This window comes from Solanum tuberosum, unplaced genomic scaffold (assembly GCF_000226075.1).
Source record: "Solanum tuberosum cultivar DM 1-3 516 R44 unplaced genomic scaffold, SolTub_3.0 scf00145, whole genome shotgun sequence".
Taxonomy (NCBI): Eukaryota; Viridiplantae; Streptophyta; class Magnoliopsida; order Solanales; family Solanaceae; genus Solanum; species Solanum tuberosum.
In genome coordinates, this window is record NW_006239069.1 from 1,383,598 (window position 1) to 1,403,265 (window position 19,668).

Here is a 19,668-nt window from a genome sequence, read left to right on the forward strand (position 1 = left end):
ATATATATATATATATATATATATAACTAGTGAACTTATCCGTACTTCACGCGGTCATAAAAAAATTATTTAATATCTTTTCGATATTTGAATATAATAGATATGTTGTCAAATCAAAATATATAGGTTTCAAGTTTAATCGATTTGATTATACAATATATTTTCTCTTTATTATTTTTAATAATTGGGAGTTTCAAAATACTTATTTTGTAAGCAAATATTATTACTTAGAAATTATGCAATGTATATTATTTTTAATACACCAAATCAAACACTACATAAGAAATAGTTTTAACATAACTAATGTAAGCATTATTAATATCAATACTACTAATACACCATATATATTTTTTATTTATATTCAACACTATTCTTCTGCACTCTATCAAACGACCCCTAAATCTTTATGGTTAATTCCAAATTGAGTAACAAATGTGTTACGTACATTAATTGTACAAGTTTCTTTGAAAGTGATTTGGGGTATAAAGATTGCTCTAATTAGGTCAAAAACAAGTTGAAAAGTACAAGTAAATCAAAAGTTCCTAATGAGTTTGCACAAAGCCTCAATTCAAATACATATAATTATTAATTGATGGTGAATTTGGGAATACTCTAGGCATGAAAGTTGTAACCCTTTGCAAATAACTTTCCAATCATATAGAAATCAGGTTAATCCAAGCAATGAACAAATTGATATGCACGATTTATTAAAAAGTATCCAAATATGATAGTCATATATTTAATATACAAGTCATATATATGACCTACGAGATGTATATGTGATATACGAGACGTATACCAAATATTAGATGGATGTACAAAAATCATAGTTATTGGAACTTAGTTGGATTAACATATGAAGGACACACGTACATGGGACATACAAGTTGTATGTTGATCGTACATGACCTACGTATAATATATCATATGTATATCACAAATATATTAAACATATATCATGAGTATATCAGTTACAGTTATACATTTTGATTGGTTCAGAGTTGCCATAGGTCAAAACGACTTAAGCTTTATTAATATGCATTTTAGTCGAATTGTTATATCCTATTTTATTTTTTGATCGACTTTTGAGGAGAAAAAAACTCTAGGACTTCCTCTAATGTGAGTTTCTACTCAATTCACACAATTATTACATTTATTTATTTTTAAAAAAAACTATAGTTTGAATCATCATTCTAATCCTTATAATTCAAGAATTGAAATCATGAGCTTTTAAGAGATTTTGAGGAATCTTCAAGAGGTAAGTCCCTTGATTATTTTTTGTGATTAGAGGGTAAATTGGGGTTTGTGTAGTCTATTATAGGGAAAAAAAAAACCTAAATATACAATTTAAGTACATAGATAACCCCATAAAATAATAGTTTGATTTTTTCCAAACATGGTAATAGAATTCTTATAAAACCCAACAAACCCAGTAAAAAAGTAAGGATTAATTACAGAAATCCACCTTTTAGTTTACTTATTACCATTATCCCCTATAAATTTTACAAATCTCCAAAATTCCTCATTTTCACGCATCAGATTAGTGTATCTCGCGCATCAGATTAATGTATCAGCGCTTATATTATTGTATCCGTTTGAGGGATTTATGTAATTATAAACTTTTAAGGGATATGTTGTAATTTTGCCTTAAAAGTATGTGATTTCTGTAATTTAAGAAAAACCGGTAGAATTAAAAAAATAATTGTGTGTGATTAATTATTAGGGAAAATTGTATAAAATAGCAAACTAATAATTCAAATTAAATGCTATAACCACAGTTTGATTTAATTGTAACCCGTAGCGAACTGTTGTCATTCGCCTCTCTCCCGAGCTTTCTCGCTCGCCACTCCCCCTCTCTCGCTTGCCAGTCTCTCCCTCGCCTCTCTCACTTTATACAAACACAAATGTATAAAATGCATTTGTGTTTGTATAAAGCGAGAGAAAAATGTATATACAAATAAAAATACATATATTTCGTCTTATAATTATACAAATATAGATCTTCCCCTGCCCAGTTCTCTTTTGTCTTTCTCTCTTTCTCGCTTTATACAAACATAAATTAAACAAATTACAATGTATAATTTGTGTTGTATAAAGCGAGAGAGAGAGAGATTTGATATACAAACGTTTTATTTCGATTCAATTGTATACAAATTCAAATTTTATTCAGATATACAAACATATAAAATTGAATTGAGAGGCTACCAACGATTTATACAAACGAGAGGCTGCCATCGATTTATACAAATGAGAGGCAACCAACGATTTATACAAATCTGATGCCCCCAAGGATTTATACAAATCTGATGCTCCATAGCAAACATAAAATTTGCTATGGAGCATAATTATATGTGAAAATTGAAAATATATTCAATTTTAACCCTTCACTCATTTCATTTAACACTTTAATTATTTTATAACTTCCTCTAAAAGTTCATTACCTAAAACTTGGTTTCTAGAAAATCTTTATATAATACTATAGCTAGAAATTAAATTGAAGAGGTGAGGTGATACTTCTCTATGACCGGCATTAATATTTATCTTTTTTGTTATTTTTTTGTTGTCTTTTTATCTCATTTTTTCAAATACAAATTAAATAAATTCATGAGAAAAAACTGAATTCAATGCAAGTATAAAAATACTATAGTAAAATTTCACTAAATTAATATCCGGTAATTAATAATCTCTCTAAAATAATATTTTTCTCCGGTCCCGACTTGGGCTAATGGAAAAAACTACTCATTTCGAAAAGATAATAAGATAATATATTTTCAGAAGACCCCTATATAAATATATTGTTGTGAACCAAGTTAACTCTATAAGGGACTACGGGTTAAAAGTGATGAATGAGATTGGGCCGAGTAAAATGTTGGAGTGTTTTATTTGGGATCCAGGCCCAATTAGCATTTGGTTAAAAGCTAGAGCGGGTTTGAAAGAAGGGTTATGCATATTGAAGAAAAACGTTTGTTCCGCTCTTCTTCTTCTAGAATCTAAGATTCTCATCCCAATTATTATCTCTATCTTAGTTACTTGTTAATTCAACATTTCCATTGTTATTCAGTTGTTTGATTATTGCAATTTACGATTCTAAAGGTTTAATCACATTCCAAGTCTGTTCTTAATATAGTGAGGAATTTGGATTTGTTACATATATGGTCCCATTAATATTATAAATTAATAATTCTTTAAAAGTACAAATATATCTAAGACAATTTAGTGAAATATGGATCTATTTAATTTTATTTTTTGGTTAAAATTTAAATATAGTTGAAGCTCATATCTAACTTTCCTCATTGCATCAAAAAGTTTTGGTGTTGTCTTTTCGAACTGCACCATTAAATGGTGAAGAGTTGTAGATGCAATAAGTGTTTCCTTACGTGTAACTGGTTCCACAAGTATTATATCATCTCCAACTTTATCATCAATATTAGTTTTTCCAGTGGTATCCACAATTTAACCTAAGCCCTGGACCTCTGAACATGTATCATTTCCACCCATCCAACAGGTTATTAACGTCCATTTTATTGCGGTAATCGAGATTATTAATCATGATTTCAAGTTCATTAATGACGTTTTCACAAATGGGTTCATTCAAATTCTATGAGATTTAATTCCAGAACAAATTTTTCGGTGTCGAAACACTCTTTAAATTAATAAATATTAATATATCGATTAAATAATACCTCAATAAAATAATAATATTTCATAGTGCCACCTATATTAATTTAATGAGGTTTCACTATACTTATTGGTATTTATAGTAATTAATACTATTAATTACTTTGGTTAATAATATCAACTTCACTAAATTTAAGAAATGATAATCATATATATTTAATTTAGATAAAAATATTTTATACTTGTACTTATAATAGTAATTAATACTATTAATTAGTAAGAAAATTTCAAATTTCTTCATAGTATAGTTTTTATACTTCAAACACCGTACATGTTACAAGTTTTAAACTTCTATAATTAACCTATTAAAAGTAATTCTTTTTTTATTAATTGATTAACGTTTTATTTCTTATAAATAAATATATGTTATTCAAAATTTAATTATCAGAATAATTTTTTTAAGTGCCAAAGAAAGTTCTCTACTTCTTGTGCATCACGAACTCCTTTGAACCGTGGTGGCTTGGGAGCCTCGTCCTAGTCTCCCTCGTCACAACAACATTCCTAGCGGTCTCAGTTATGCCAACATTGATATGCTCTTTGAGTGTCTCTATCTTTGCCTTCATGGCATCAATAGTGTTCAACGCATGCATGAGCCTGCACTCTAAGGTAGTAATGGTTTGCATCGTCTCTATCTCGATCTGCATACATCCATCCAAATAGCTTTGAATATCTTCAAGAGTATGCCCCTCAACAACACTTAGAGTGTCTTCAACTTTCCCCAAGCGTTGGCCAAATATTTTGACGACGACGTCATCTTCCCAACATCAACTTTCGTGAACTCCTCTCTACTGAGCAAGACATCCTCATGCAGGAACTCCACATCATCTTCGCTCGCCTTAATGGTAGAAGGTTCTTAGGATGTAAGCCTTTCATTTGGCTCAACCTCCTAGTTCTTGTTGGCAACATTCTTCTTTTTGCCATAAGTGTTAGCAATGTTGATTTCTCCATCGTTTCTCATTTCCTTAGTTGTAACCTTGCTATGATATCATGTTATCACGTTCTTAATCTTTTACTAAGTGCACGTGAGGCACTTGACAATTTGCTCACGTTCTTGCACTACTAGCTCACGATCTTCTAGAAATCGCTAAGAGAATAGAAGAAAGAACACAAAAAGATTGTTATGAAAAATTGTGTAAAGAACTTGTATTGATTTTTGTGTGGATGATTTTACAAATGGATGTCCCTCTATTTATATTATTCATTTAGAAACTAAAATATAAATAATAATTTCTACAGAAATCTCTACATATTTACATTCAAGTCACTTTTCTAAAACTCTCTACATACCTAGAATATTATAAAGACATTCTACGTTCATACTGTGTAAACGAACTTCAAGTCTGAATTGTGTACTGTACTCAACAGGAAGCTATTCTATAATCTTCCATAAAAAATATTTGTATTTTTGGAATTATCCAAAATGTCAAGTCTTTCTTGTATACAAGTTATGTCATGACACATATGTGTGGCATGATAATGTTCTCAGTATTTTATCAAATCTATTCCTATCTAACAAAACGCTATGAAGGGCTGGTCATATTCCAATTGAAACCGATTGAACTGAATTTTTTTAAATTTTAATTTCAATTTTTTGATTTAATCGATCAGTTTCAGTTTTAAATTTCAAAATTTCAGTTTTTCAATTTGATTTTCGATTTTTAACAAAATAAATTCGATTAACCAAAAAAACCGAATTTTAATACTGCACACTACTGATTACACTGCACTCTACAGTCGAGCATGTCCAAAGTGAATATCCCTTGGCATTTAGGAGTGACCTACTGTAGCGCCACCAACCCAATTCTTAAATCAACGAATCCCTAAATTGAAACTCTCACGACTCACGTCTCGACGAGACGAGGTTGACTCACATCGACTCATCTCACAAAACTCATCTGATCATCCATCGCCTCCGTCAGTCCTCGGCTCTCATCAATTGTCAGGCACAATCACAGTGACTGAGACTCACTCAGTTGGCAGTTGCTGCTTGCTTTTTAATTGTTAAAAACTTTTTGTATGTTGTCTGTTAATGCCTTGAGGCTGAAGGCTGGAGTGGACGCCCGGGGCCTGGACTCCTGATACTTTTAGCAAATAGCAATTGATCTCATTGGTCCTGGACATGGAAGCTTCTTGAATGTCGTCTATTAATGTCCTTGCCCCTAAAAGCTGAACTGCTGAAGGCTATGGCCAGTAGTGAAAATGTTTACTAGAGTTATATCTTTCGAAATGACAAGAAGTTGACAACTTAATTTGAAACTTCACAAGAAGAGGTGAATTTGTTCAACATACCCACTATTATCTCACAAACCGATAACCGAAACTGACCCACCCATAACGCTATTGGATCAAATGCCAGACATTGTTGATAAAAAGATAGCTTTTCCTGGATGAAATGAAAATTGGATTCGTCATGCCTTAGCTATTAATACATGGGCATCGCTAACAGACTGATTTTCCCAATTTCCTATTCTAACATATGCAATCACATCAACCTAGTACCAAGCGAAGATAAATTCCACGCCCAAATTTCATGTGGTATCCAGTGTCTAGCCTGATGTAGGCTGTATCCTTGGTATAACAGCACAAATGGACTCAAATTACTTAAAAATGTAATCGCCATTGTCATTGGTTTAACAATGCATTTTCTGTTGCTATCAGTAGCAAAGGAGATGACATTTCTGCAAGCAACAACTAACATAGAGACTCCATGGGAATACGTTTGTCTCGCAAGAACTCAACACAGGGCAAGGGTAACACTTCACCAGTGACGACTTAATCAAATTAGTAAAGTGAATGCCCCAACATAAACTAGACAAAATCAAGCTTTCATTATGCATAGACACGCCACTACAGCAAGGAAACAATCAAGAAGAACACAAAGCACAAAATCATTCACATATCAGATGTGCTACAGAAAGGAAGGGCTTTATACAATGGGTATCCCCAGACTTTCCTAATCCCACCCAAACTTAAGTAAGTCTTTCAAGCACAATTAGAAACATTGGGTTTAACAGTAATACTGAGATTGTAATCTCATTCAGATTTACTTGAGGTCGAGTTAGTAGCACCTTCTTTCTTCGTTGCAGCAGATTCAACCTGTTTATATGCCTTTGAAATTTCTTCAACAGGTATCAAAGGGATATAGCTGACGATACTATAACCCTTCTCCTGCAAGTCAGCTACAAAATGATTGTACTTTTCAGACCAGTTAGCAGCTGTAGGAGCAGCCATCTGTGCGATTCCGTGCAATGGTGGACAGTGATTGACATAAAACCACAGCACTGCCACTCGACTAGTAGCAAATTGCTTGGACAATTCACCAGCATGATAGATAGCTGCACGAGGACCAGCCTCTTGTATGTCTTTGGACAAGTCTTGTGCAACCTCCGATGCCTTCTGAAACAGAGACTGGATTTTGCTGACAACCTTCTTGGCCAACGGAGGAGCACGTTCATCAAATTTTGCTGTTCCATCATCCACCTGATAGCCACAGATACTCAATATGTTAAAAAGGAAGCAACAATGAGGAAACCAAACCTCAATGTCCACAAAATCTTTATCAGAATTCATAGATTCGAGGAAGCTAATTTTCAGGTGAAACAATCAGATGCGAATATATAAATTGTACTCTAGACTTCTGAGTAGCTCATAAAGTCACATAGCAGGGTACAATTCTTCTCAGGTATATATAGCAGCAAGAGGATGAAGAAAAACACCTATTAAGTTAAATCTTTGCAAGTTACTGACACTAACTAAATCAACCCACACCTTCAAGTTCTATAGCTAATGAATGAACTACTCATGTATGTGCCTCTCATCATTTACCCTTTCTCAAACAAAGGCAGAGTCACAAAACATTTACAGAACTAAATTTTCCAGGAATGATACATGTAGACCAACCCACAAATTGTCATCATCAGATAATATACACAGTGATAACATATTAATCGATGAAAACAACAGATATAGGTGAAGATTCGATACCTTTTTGTCTAGGAAAACAAGGACTTCATCAGGAACACCTTTAAATCTCTCGTAAACAGGCCTTACGACGGTGGTTACCGCGTTTTCTACTGTACCAACAGTTGATCTCAGAGGCCCCGAGTTCTGCTTCGCATAATCATACAGATTTGACACCAAAACCGCAGTGTTTAGAGCCAATACCCTTACAAACCCTAGATGTTTCAAATTAACCTCACTTTTCTCCATCTCAGCCTATCCATCACAAATCAAACAATCATAAAATTACTAATCAAGATAAAAAATTGATTGGATGAACATGAATTAAGATAAAATTAGAAGAAAAACGTAGAGAGATCAAACTACAAACCTTGTTGGTAGCCATATTTTGCTGGTTGTTGATCAGCTTGTATGGAAGTTTGATCTGCTCAGCTATTGGTGATGCAAATGAGAAAGTTTGTTGGGTAATAAAGGAAGTGGGGGAATATTTAAGTAAAATCAAAGGGCTGTGAAGATGCCACGTGTCGTAAGTATGGGGTCAGGAGGGATTCCTTAGTCCAGAATCAATGAGGCGTTTGAGGAAATGCCCATTTCTAGGGGTGTGTGGAGGCTTCTAGAAGGACACGTGGCATTCTGTTTGAAGGCAGTGCGAAGTATCTCGACCTTAACGCTTATTTTCCAACTTTGTCCTTTTTTTAGTTTGTTTGTGAGCATAGTGTAGTACCCAAAAGAAGAATTTATTAATTAAATTTTGAATTTTGACGTGACAATCTAAGCTAAGGCAGAGAAATATATAGATTATAACACTAAACAATTAAGACATCTTATTGGTGCGTCATGCTAATAATTAATTATTCTCTCCCTATACCTGCTTCCTTTTTTAATTAGTAGTATTTTTTAGAAGTTCATACCAATTAGACTAAAGTATACTCCGAAAAATTAAACTTGTTCATGGACATGTGACAACGACCAAACTTTTGTCTTTTCGCAGGTGTCATTTTATTGAGTTGATATCTTAAAATGTCATTCAACTTTCACAATTTATCTAACAAAGTTATTAAACTTTATTTTATATCAATAAAATCACTCAACTTAGATATAAGTATCAATAAATTACTTAACTAGATTTGTCATTAAAGCAAATCTGGCCTAGCAAAATGACAACTGCTACTACTACTGCCTCCTTGGCTTATAACAAGAACGGTGTTAATGGTTCAATACATCATGATTATAACATGATAATATAGAGAAATAGGAGCAGTTATTAATCCAACAATAAGAGTGGGCAAAGAGCAAAAGATAGCTACGGAAATGACAGCATGATGACTTCTATATTAAATTAGAACTCATGAAATTTATTATGACAAACCGACTCCTCCAAAATTAATCACGGGAGATTTAGTCAGCCAAGATAATCACAATTAGCATATGAAAGCATAATCAATTTAGATGGTCATTTAAATAAAAAAAATAAGAGAGCTTCAACGAACTATAAAATTAGAAAATGAGAAAATTAAGTTAATGATTGAACCTTAATGAGTTTTAACATAAACGTTTTAGTTCCAGTTACTTGAAACGAGAGCGGAGCTAAAATCAGAGACCTCAAATAGATGATGTCAGAGCTCTGTTTTGGCGCAAGAGCACAACATTTTCATTGACTTCTTAATGGGTTTTCTTTAATTTTATTTATTTTTGAGCTTCATATTACATGGCATAAAAAAAATTATTTTGTCTACTTCTTCCATGTCATTGCTGCATACTTCTCTTTAGAAATTTCTTGAAGAGACGTATTTTTATTAATAAATTTAGTTGGATGATTTTATTAAAATAAAAGCTTAAGTTGAGTGATTTTATTGATACAAAATAAAGTTTAATGACTTTATTAGATAAATTGTGAAAGTTGAGTGACCTTTTAAAATATTTACTCCATTTTATTTTAAGCCACTGCTCTGTTAATGTGAAAAAGAAATGTATCATAGGGAACATTTTCGTTTAGTCTTAGAACAGGCAAAATTAATTTCAAATCAATGTACCAAGAAGCTAGTATATAGATCAACAGGGAAGGCAAATGAAGAACAGTATTTGAATCTTGGTCACATCTATTACAGATTAGTCAGTACATTAAAAAAGAAAAGTAATGAAGAAGCCAGAGCATGTGGCACCATCAAGAAATGATAAAATACCTCCTTTTTATAGTATCTATGTTCTTACTTAAGTACAACTACTAGTAAGGAACCATCAAGCAACTTGAGATTTTTGGCGTCTAACATACTGAAGGATAGGTTCTTTTACCTGTAGATAGAGAAAAGAGAACAGCACAGAACAATTAGAAATATTTCCCAAATACTTCAGCCAGGATTCTTTACTAAAAACACTGATGTAATACCATGCTTGCTTTCCTCTGACGTTTGTCCTGACTGGACCTGCTACAGACAATTTCATACTCATCTTCAGCTTGGTTTGGTCTTCCATTCTCCTTACCAGGAACAAAGCTCTCCCGAGAAGCTACAGGCTGCACAAACATCATATCTAACTATTTGATACTGCAGTTTCGTTAGGTGATAATCAACTAATTAATTACTGAGTTACATTGTTAATGCAGATTATTGAGGTAATCCACAACTGAACCAACCTCAGCGTTGCTTGATGGTGTCTTTTCATGCTCCTTTCTCTTGGAGACAGTCTGATCGCTCATGACAGATCTGTTCCCATATGCATCACATTTGCCTCTAGTACGTGTGAGATCCGATCCGATAGAGTGGACAGCACCACAAGTGGATAGATCTCTAAAGTTGTTCTCTAGTAGCCATACAGTAATATTAGATTTTGTGGTCTGATTGATGATTAATGTAGAAGTAACTTAACTAAACGTTATCAAAATTCAGATAGGTGGAATCATTATTACCTGATTCATGCATGTCAATATCCTGACCATTTATAATAGTTAAAGATAAGAATTAAAATAGTACAAGTGCAAGAAACTGTCAAACTTATATTTAATTCACGACTATTACCATACTGTCTTTTGCTAAGACCTTCGTAACTTCTGCCAACTTTTCTTCAGTCAGGTCACAGTGGATCACACGCTTCCCTGCAATGACCAAATCAGTCCATCATTGGGAAACTGGTACTTCGTTATGCTCCATACAAAGCAGGAAATACTGTTTGCCAGAGGCCTGAGGGTACCTAGTCTGCGGTAGCCCTTAGCCTCAATGTATCCATCTTGTGTCATTTTATCAATTAGCCTCTTCACCGCAGTTTGGTTGGCTTCTCCTTCCAGTTTACTTTGGAGTTTCGCAACACTTACATAGTTCATCGGAAGAGCATGAAACAAAGCCTGAAACAAGAGAATGTCGTTGTTAATATGCAATACAGAAAGTAACATCCACTTCATGCAAATCAGCACTAGCGAACTATTCACAAAATTTTTATTTAAGCAGTTGAAAGGATCAGTTGTTATTCATATTCCTCTCCCGAAAGGGAAATTGTTGTCCATACTCCTCTTCTAACTTCACTAGACTTCTCTCCTTTGTTTGAGTTGCTAAATGAAAATACGGAACTTTTGTCTCCTCAATCTATAGGACATTACTGGGATATGTACTACTCTTCCCAAAAATCTTAAGAGGGGACAAAATATATAACTTCGCACAAATGTTTTCTTCTAGCTCCCAAATTGTATGACTCTTTATCTATAAACACCAAAGTTAGAAGTTAGTAAAGGCCAGCTCCCCCAACCCATAAATTAGTCATCATACACAAATATATGTTCTTTTCTACAATATAAAGGAGGAAGGGAGAAGGGACAGTAGAAATTAAGAGATAATCACTTCATATATATTACTGAAATGTGAAGGAGTAGTCACAAGGTAAAGCAGTAGTGTGAATCACAATCCCCTGCAATGAACTTTAACTCAACGGACCACTTCCAGAAATAACAAATAGAGAAAGAGGAAAAGTAGGAGCACAAAATCCACAAGCATGTGTAATCCACATATACAGTTAATAGATTAGGAAATATAGACCAAATTAACTAAAGAAGATAGATATATTTCAGAAGGATATTACACATATCTACTAGATACTTTTAAGCTCAATTCAAAGGATATTAATCAGGTTTCACCTTCATGTACATGTAATCCTCAACCTTGCCCTGCTGAGATTGATTGCCATTTTTGTTTTGTTGGCCCTCTGGTTCTTCTTTCACAACATCAAACTCATAGTCGAATTTCTGCATTTGAGGAATATGAAATTTTGGGTGTTGGAAAAGTATATATTATGATTCAAGAGAGTAAAGATGTAAACAATTAATAAATAAGGAAAACAACAAGAGACCTTTTGCCTCTTAATGATGTAAGTGTCTGTGCCAGCACTTGAAAGAATTCCTTCCTTAACAAGCTTTTCCAAAATGTCTGAAATCAAAAAAGCAGATTAAGAAACTTTGGACAGCTTAAAAACCAGAAAGAAAACCTTTTAGCATCTGATCATTATTTGGCACAAAGACTTTGGGAATTGGTACTAGGGTATAATATAACTGTTCCCCTCTATAGAAGTTCAGGTTGAGAACACCTTCATCATCTGCTTAAAAGGTCATTTCATTACCTTCAATCAAGACCTGCAATCAGGATGCAAAATTAGGTGTAGGCCTGGCTAGTAAATGATGGAGAAACCAGCAGTTGATAGGAAAGCCAGCAGAAGTATATTACCACTGAGATGTTTGGAAAATTTGAGAGAACATCTGTCACTTCAACTCTGTCAAGGTGGTATGTGCTGATCCAATCCTTAACCCATACAAATTGTTGTTCATCTTCTGCAGGATCTTGAGTATCATCTGAAACCAATAAACGCATTAGAGTTCTTGATATGCTGGTGCAGCAAGAAAGTCCATAGCATTTGCTGCAAATAAAAGTACCTTCATCGACCATATCACCTTTATCCTGAACATTTTTCTTTTCTGTAAAGAAAAAAAGCTTCTCTTTTTGAATTTATGATATTAAGAAAATACTGACAGAATCAATGCATGTACAAAACGGTCGAATAGAGGCATGTGCATTACCAACTGGTGCAACTATGTATTGGTCTTCGTCAGAGTCGCTGAACTGAAATTGATGGATATTTAACAAAGTCAGGCGCATGAACATACTTAAAAGGATAGAAAATAAAGTCAAGCTTTATAAATAATTGAGGCGGGAAGAACCAATATTCCACCTCAGTATCAGATGCACTGTTATCTCTCTCGGCAGAATCAGCACCCAAGCTCATAACATCATCTTGATCGTCATCATTCCCATCCTCGCAAGGATCAAGAACACTCTTAACCTGAGGAAGAAAAGATATCAGTGTGAACTGATTGACCACTGAAAAGGAAACGAGTTTTATTCATTTTCCTTTGATCTGGCTCACACCTTCAGAGCTAACACGAGATGCTTGCTGTTGACATTTCCGACCTCCAATTTCAGGGGATTTTTTGTCCATGGATTAAGAGCCTCCTCGTCAGTGCAGCCTCTAAAGAAAGGAGGCTCATAATCAGCAGGCTGCACAACCAGCAGTTCTGTTACAAAAGTTCTATTTGACCAAAATATGACAAGCTGAGTGACTTTTGAAGCAAAATGACATTTAAAAGCTGAACTGGAAATATGTAAGCTAAGAAAATTCTATGAAAAGTATTTTGATATGGCTAAGCAATGTTTTCTGTCTATTGGCAGGCCGAGAACCATTTATCGACACAACTACAGGAATCAATTTTGGGGCTCAAACTCAAAAATAAACTCAAGCAACATAATTACAGAAGCGAGATGACTTCTAATTGGAAAACTCTTATATCCTGAATGTCAAAAAGGGATGATAATAATTGCAGCTACTTTAAGGCAATGTGCTTATAGATGCAAATATATAATCCGCATGGCTACAATATATGGAAGTTTTACATTCACCCAAAACTCAAACATCGAGAGGCAAGCTAAAAGAGGAAAGGGGAAAGAAAAAGAAAAATAGAAACAAACAAAATTGTGAAAAGGGCATACCGTGACATCATCATGATAAAGAAGCTTCATCAGAATAGTTCGCTGAGAAAACCAAGAGAATCAAACCTTATCAACAAGATGATAGTAGACAATTGGAGCCATGCTTTTTAGGAACAATAGAAAGCTTTACCTCTTCTGGCATCTTATCGAGAGTTCTCATCAACTGTATCAATGTACGAACCATTTTACAAGCAGAACTCCTGAAACATACTCCCTCTCAACACAAAAGGTTCTTGTAATCCAAAAAACAACCAGTATGAGAATGAGAATAAAATGAATCATTAGACCAATAGCTACCTCATTTGATTGGGTGTTATTTCAGTGGTTGAGTTAGACTTGAATGTTCCCCCTTTCTTCATTCCAACACGATTGACATTCATTGACACTTCTTCAGAGTCAGAACTTGAATAACTGAAAGAAACTGCAAGTAGACAACTAAGTGTATAAGCTATTGTCACAAGCCAGACTACTGAAAGTATCAGCTCTTTTTTCAGCAATTTCTTTTATCTCAGGCAACAACTATGTCCTAGATAGTAATCTAGTCAGTCTCAAATGTGATTAGCCAGTGCAAATATGATACTACAACCTAATTGAAGTCATCACTTAACCAACTTATATTGGTTCTTCTTACATGCATATTCCTCAATCATTGGTCCATCAATTGCTTCGCACACACAGAACAGAAGCGTTTTCAGATATTTATTCTGTAGTGCATCATAAACACCTAGGGACAGAGAAGAAAGAGGAGTAAGAAATGAAAAGGAATAAAATAAACTGTAAGGTTCAGTTTGCAAACTAGCAAAAGATCAACATACCTTTTTCCATCCAATCAATAAGTCTACGCGACTCTGCATCCATTGGCATTAGCTTCTTGATCTTCATCTCTGCTTGTGACTTGTAATGTAAGTATCTAGTAAATAAATTTGAAAGCTGAATAGATGGATATTATAAATAAAAAATTGTAGAGAAAGTTTACCCAAGGCTGGAACAGATTTATCACTGAAATATTTCTCAGGAAAGAGGCCTCTGATGTAGCTAATGTTGAATATAGCAATACGCAAAAGGTTCCTTGTCTGTTTTGGAAAACCATGGAGAAAAAGTGACTCAATCATGTGTAATTTTCAGTCACTGGGATACGTTAGTGTCCAGAAATTACAAAATAAACTTTACGATCATAGCATTCAAAGCAGATAAAGTTAGCAGCACTCAATTCCAGGAGACAGTGCAAATTGAAAAAAACAGATGAACTTAAACAACTTATACTTATTAGCTTCTTAGATCACATTCATTGATCTAGAACATGTCTTACACATGCTGTTTTTTAATACAAACAAACAGATTCACTCAATGATCTAGAATGCTCAAAAGCGAAAATGCAATTCAACGATCTAGAGAAACAAGCAAGGTGAGTCAATCGTAGGTCAACAGGTACAAACAGAGAGTATAAATTCATATTTGCGTCGCACATTAATAATTGGTTGAATGAGATAAAGTTCCACATAGAACACGTTACGAGAGCCAGAAAACTCTAGCGAACGAACTCAAAATACACACAGAACGAAGTCCATCATAAGTATAAGTCCATCATAAGTATAAAAAAATCATTGATTAACCCTCCAAATTTGACTCACATGTAGTCCTTATCTGACAAAAACCGATTAAGCAATAATCATACAAATCAGTGTATCTAAAACATCAAAAAGAAAAAAAATAGAACAGATGAGATCGATCATTTACTAGGAGGAGTGAATCCTGCTCCGTGATCTCCGATTCCTTCAACTTCTGGGCCACAACCTGGAAATTAGAGAGAATCGTGGTGAGAATTAGGCATGCAGTGAAGTAATAATACGTGATTCAACAAATTAAACGAATTCGAAGAGCGAGTTGGAATTAGAAAGCATATGGAGATGAAATAGGTTTTGCTCACCATTGTTGACAGAGAGAAACGAGACTCGAGTGAAATGGAGAATTTGAAGAGAAGAGTGTGTTTTGCTCAGCAAATGAAGAAAGATGGCGGGAGTAGAGTGAATATATAGGCCAGAAAAGTAACCACGGTAGCATCGGGAACTAACCTATGGTTAACTGTGCAATGCGGAGTGCGTGATGTAGTGGCTTGTTATCGTAATTTTGGGAAAAGGGAGGGGTTTTCAGTTTATCAATTGTAATAACTATAAGATGGGTGGCTTGTGTTTTCACTTTTAACCATCCTATTCTTACCTGTTGCTATCAATTTGTTTAGGGTAGCATGCTTAGGATATTTTAATTCATAAACTTTCTAAACTATAAGTTCTATCTTTATTAATTTGTTGGGATAGTGAGCTAAGCTCATTGAATTACAAGAAGCAAATCACCTTCTTCTTCTTCTTCTTTTTTAAATCAGGAGGTAGAAGGGGAAATGGGGAGGGGATTATAAGGCGAAGAGTCTTGGAGTTTTCTTATTTGTTTTCTTTAAAAAATTTTAAGCTTCAATTTTATAATCATTTTAGTTTTGGACCTCAAAATCCTTGCAATTTCATTTATTTAAAGTTAATTTTTCGGACCATTTGAGGTGCGAATCAGCCCCCATCTTCGCCCAAATTTGGAGCATGTGATCCTCACCTCTACATAATGATGGAGTTAGCTTTTAGTTTCATCATCGAGCTCCAAGGGTCGATTATTGATCTGTTTTCCGATCTAATTTTTGCAATATGGATGGATATCGTTAGTTGAGTATTGCCATGTAGTTTCTGTTTTTAATAGTGTGACAACGATTTGAGGCTCTTTGAAGTGACGGTTTATGTTGCACTTTGATTTCGAGGTAGGTTATGATTTCTATCTTCAGACTTAGCTTAGCTTAGCTATATATATATATATATACATTGTATGGTCGTTAGAAAGAATTTTAGAGTAGCATTAAGTCTAAATTGATTCTTCGATATGAATTAGCCATTTTTCGGACTTTAGATTAGTACTTTAGCCTTAGGTTAATCTTGGTCTTGGCTTGATTAGCACAAAATTCTTAGAAATGCTTTTGGGGATCGAAACTTAGCGATAGAGGTAGCTTATTATTCGTTAAGTGTAATTTGGATGATTTTATATTCTATAATTGTTATTTTATCCGTGTTACTGAGATTGTGGGCCTGAGGCTTTGGATTTAAACTAACCGGAATTCCAGGTTAGTACGTTTGCACTATGGCGGGCATCCACCCTACCTTGCTTGATAAATATGTTTGTTGGATTGTGCATTTATAATTGACATGCATTCACGTGCATTGCATTTGCATTTAATCATAACATGAGTTAGAGACAAAAAGATATTGGTTTTTGGTTTTTAACTATTGTGCCTTGATTTGTACTTGATTTGATCTCTGATAGAGTGTATCACTGTTTTACGAATGAAATTTGGATTTATACGAAAGTTTGCACCACTTTCAAGAAGTTTCCGACTTTTAGAAAGATTGTATCGTTAAACTTGTTGGTTTTCTGATTTGAAGGATATATTTTTCTGATATTGCATATGTTGATAAGCTCAGGCAGACCACATATTGAATTCTAAATTTTATGATTACTGCATTTGTAGTTGAGTTGAGGCGGGTCTGCGAAATGTCTCGAGGAGCCTATGAGAGTCCAACGAGGCAGTTTTGGGGGTTTTTCATTTAATGCATTGCATTATTTCATGTTGTATGCCATCTTCCGATATGCTTGCATAGATTGTGACCTTCATTATTATTGTTATCTTCACCGTTAGTGGTTGTGAGTATGGCTTCCGGTGTAGCTTTTAATTCAGTGTTAGCACTATCGTGCTTCTCATAGTTATATATCATCTTTATGAGCTATGTCAGTCTATGATGTCTACTGAGTACCCTTGTTTGTTGGAAAGGCAAGCACAAAATAAATGTGCACGACAGGGAAATAGCGAAAGAAAACCCAAGTCAAAACTTTCCCTTCTATTTGAACCAAGAGAAGACAAAATAACGCAAGAACAAACACTGTTTGGGCAGCAAACAAATCAACCAAGCAAGAAAAATAAATCAACACACGAGACACCAAAGTTTAATGTGGAAAACCTCTTCGGTGTGAAGAGTAAAAACCACAAGGCCAAAGCTCTACTATAATCAACAAGAGTTACAAAAGTGTTCTCCAAAATGGCCACCAACAAAGTGCCAAACAATGAGCAACACAACTACAAGATAGCACCAAAAACTAGAGAAATAAAAGAAGCAAAAACATCAAACCCGCAGCTACTGTACACGAGCTAAAATCTGGAGCTACAGGACTCCAAATCACCCTCTCTCAGTTCCCAATCAAATATTAAGTTGAAAGGAACAAGTTGTCAAAAAGTCAGCTCAATCGAACAAGAAACGAAGCGGAAATCGTGATTTGAAATTGGCTGCTAAGGCTTGTGCGAAAATCTGCACTTTCTCACTTTTCTCTCTATATGGCTGCTCTCAATCTCTTGTGATTCTTCTCAAATAAGACCTAAAAGAAAGTCTTATATATGCACTATAATATTGGGCTTATGGCAAAAGTGGGCTAGTCAAATTTGGGCTAAATTTATCCACAAAGAAAAGGAAAGAAGACTCAAAACCTTGGACTTTTATTTATTCACATAGGAAGGGAAAAAGGCCCAAAACCCAACATTGTTTTGGTACTCATACTACACTTCTACATCTTTTTCTGATGCAGCGCCTAGTACGAACCATCCTCGTCGATTTCTGATCATTCGAGGTCGTCGCTATTGGATTGTGGTTAGTTCTCGGCATCCGGTGACTTACTATCTTCCTTCCTTATTTTTGTTGTCTATATTTTTATTTATTTAGATAGACTTGTTGTAAATAGCTATGCACGTTCTTTAGATGCTCATGTACCAGTGACACTAGGTCTTCTTTGTATATTTGTCTTTCTCGATCACTTTTGGGCTTTTATTGTTTATTTTGTACCGTTTTGTCCACATCTATTCTATGGTCCCTTTCTTATCTTATTATTGTTTCCGTGTTAGTTATTTTTAATTTTGTTTATAGCTTTGTACTTTTGGATTTTAATTTGCCTACTGGAGTTATAATTGTTGGAATTTGGTAGAATCTTTTTTTTATTTTTTATTTTAGTCTAAAAATATTTTATAGTATTTAATTTCCTTTCAAGTCTAGGGTTTACATTAATTGAAAAATATTTAGTTTTATTTTTATTTAGTATCTAGAAGGATTCTCCTTTAAGAAGGACTCTCCTTTAAGAAGGACTCTCCTTTAAGAAGGACTCTCCTTTAAGAAGGACTCTCCTTTAAGAAGGACTCTCCTTTAAGAAGGACTCTCCTTTAAGAAGGACTCTCCTTTAAGAAGGACTCTCCTTTAAGAAGGACTCTCCTTTAAGAAGGACTCTCCTTTAAGAAGGACTCTCCTTTAAGAAGGACTCTCCTTTAAGAAGGACTCTCCTTTAAGAAGGATTCTCCTTAATTATTTATAAATAGGGATGTATACTTCTATTTGAATCAATGAAAGAATCAATACAAAGAGTTATCATTCATTCTCTCTTTAATTTCTCTTTTTAGTTTCTTCCATTCCATAACAGACTTGTTGGGTTCTGAAGGGTGATTAGGGCGTCATGCGGAAGCTTATAATTTGTAAATCATATGACGATAAATTAGACGACACATAATATTATACTAAAAGAAATATATTATTGTAGGATATGACCAATTGGCCTACATAATTAAAAAAACTAATCAAAAGCATAGAAACTATAGAGAGAAAATCTCTCCATAAACAAAACTATCTAAACGACTACATTGTGGATGTTATTGTTATTGTGTTAGAAGAAACAAACCTATATTTATAGAGTCCTAAAACCTTTCCTACTAGAAAATAATTAGCTACTCCAAAACCTTTTCCTAAAAGAAAAGAATAAACCAAATATGAAAGAATATTATATTTTCCTTTAAGGAAAAGTAAAAACATTTATGGTAATGTTTTGTTTTTTCTTTAAGGAAAAATAAATCTTAAATTATGGTAAGAAAATCAGGGCAAAACCCTAACAA

General features: G+C 34.1%; 2 protein-coding genes across 2 annotated transcripts; both read right to left on the bottom strand.

The window, feature by feature from the left end:
- Positions 1–6,482: 6,482 nt before the first annotated feature.
- On the bottom strand, positions 6,483–8,185 carry LOC102591020 (REF/SRPP-like protein At1g67360). Its single transcript, XM_006352126.1, has 3 exons — positions 8,009–8,185; positions 7,663–7,893; positions 6,483–7,158 (listed from the first exon to the last, which is right to left on the bottom strand). The coding sequence occupies exons 1-3, from the start codon at positions 8,021–8,023 to the stop codon at positions 6,712–6,714; spliced, it is 693 nt and encodes a 230-aa protein (XP_006352188.1). The 5' UTR covers positions 8,024–8,185; the 3' UTR covers positions 6,483–6,711.
- A 1,522-nt stretch (positions 8,186–9,707) lies between these two features.
- On the bottom strand, positions 9,708–15,681 carry LOC102591362 (HORMA domain-containing protein 1). The gene is made up of 22 exons (XM_006352127.2): positions 15,586–15,681; positions 15,396–15,452; positions 14,635–14,731; positions 14,474–14,542; positions 14,290–14,382; positions 13,956–14,079; positions 13,789–13,858; positions 13,659–13,700; positions 13,041–13,169; positions 12,844–12,954; positions 12,692–12,734; positions 12,548–12,589; positions 12,342–12,466; positions 12,238–12,250; positions 11,971–12,047; positions 11,759–11,866; positions 10,825–10,975; positions 10,653–10,729; positions 10,544–10,565; positions 10,271–10,437; positions 10,025–10,150; positions 9,708–9,930 (listed from the first exon to the last, which is right to left on the bottom strand). Exons 1-22 carry the CDS (start codon positions 15,586–15,588, stop codon positions 9,877–9,879), a joined length of 1,800 nt encoding a protein of 599 aa, XP_006352189.1. The 5' UTR covers positions 15,589–15,681; the 3' UTR covers positions 9,708–9,876.
- Between the last annotated feature and the right edge of the window lie 3,987 nt (positions 15,682–19,668).

What these genes read in the sequence shown, in the direction of transcription:
- LOC102591020 (XM_006352126.1), bottom strand. An exon ending in TTGTTTTCCTAGACAAAAAG is followed by an intron (nt 7,159 to 7,662) that starts GTATCGAATCTT and finishes TGTGGCTATCAG; the next exon opens with GTGGATGATGGAACAGCAAA.
- LOC102591362 (XM_006352127.2), bottom strand. An exon ending in TAAATCTGTTCCAGCCTTGG is followed by an intron (nt 14,543 to 14,634) that starts GTAAACTTTCTC and finishes AGTCACAAGCAG; the next exon opens with AGATGAAGATCAAGAAGCTA. An exon ending in AGGTGATATGGTCGATGAAG is followed by an intron (nt 12,467 to 12,547) that starts GTACTTTTATTT and finishes TATTGGTTTCAG; the next exon opens with ATGATACTCAAGATCCTGCA.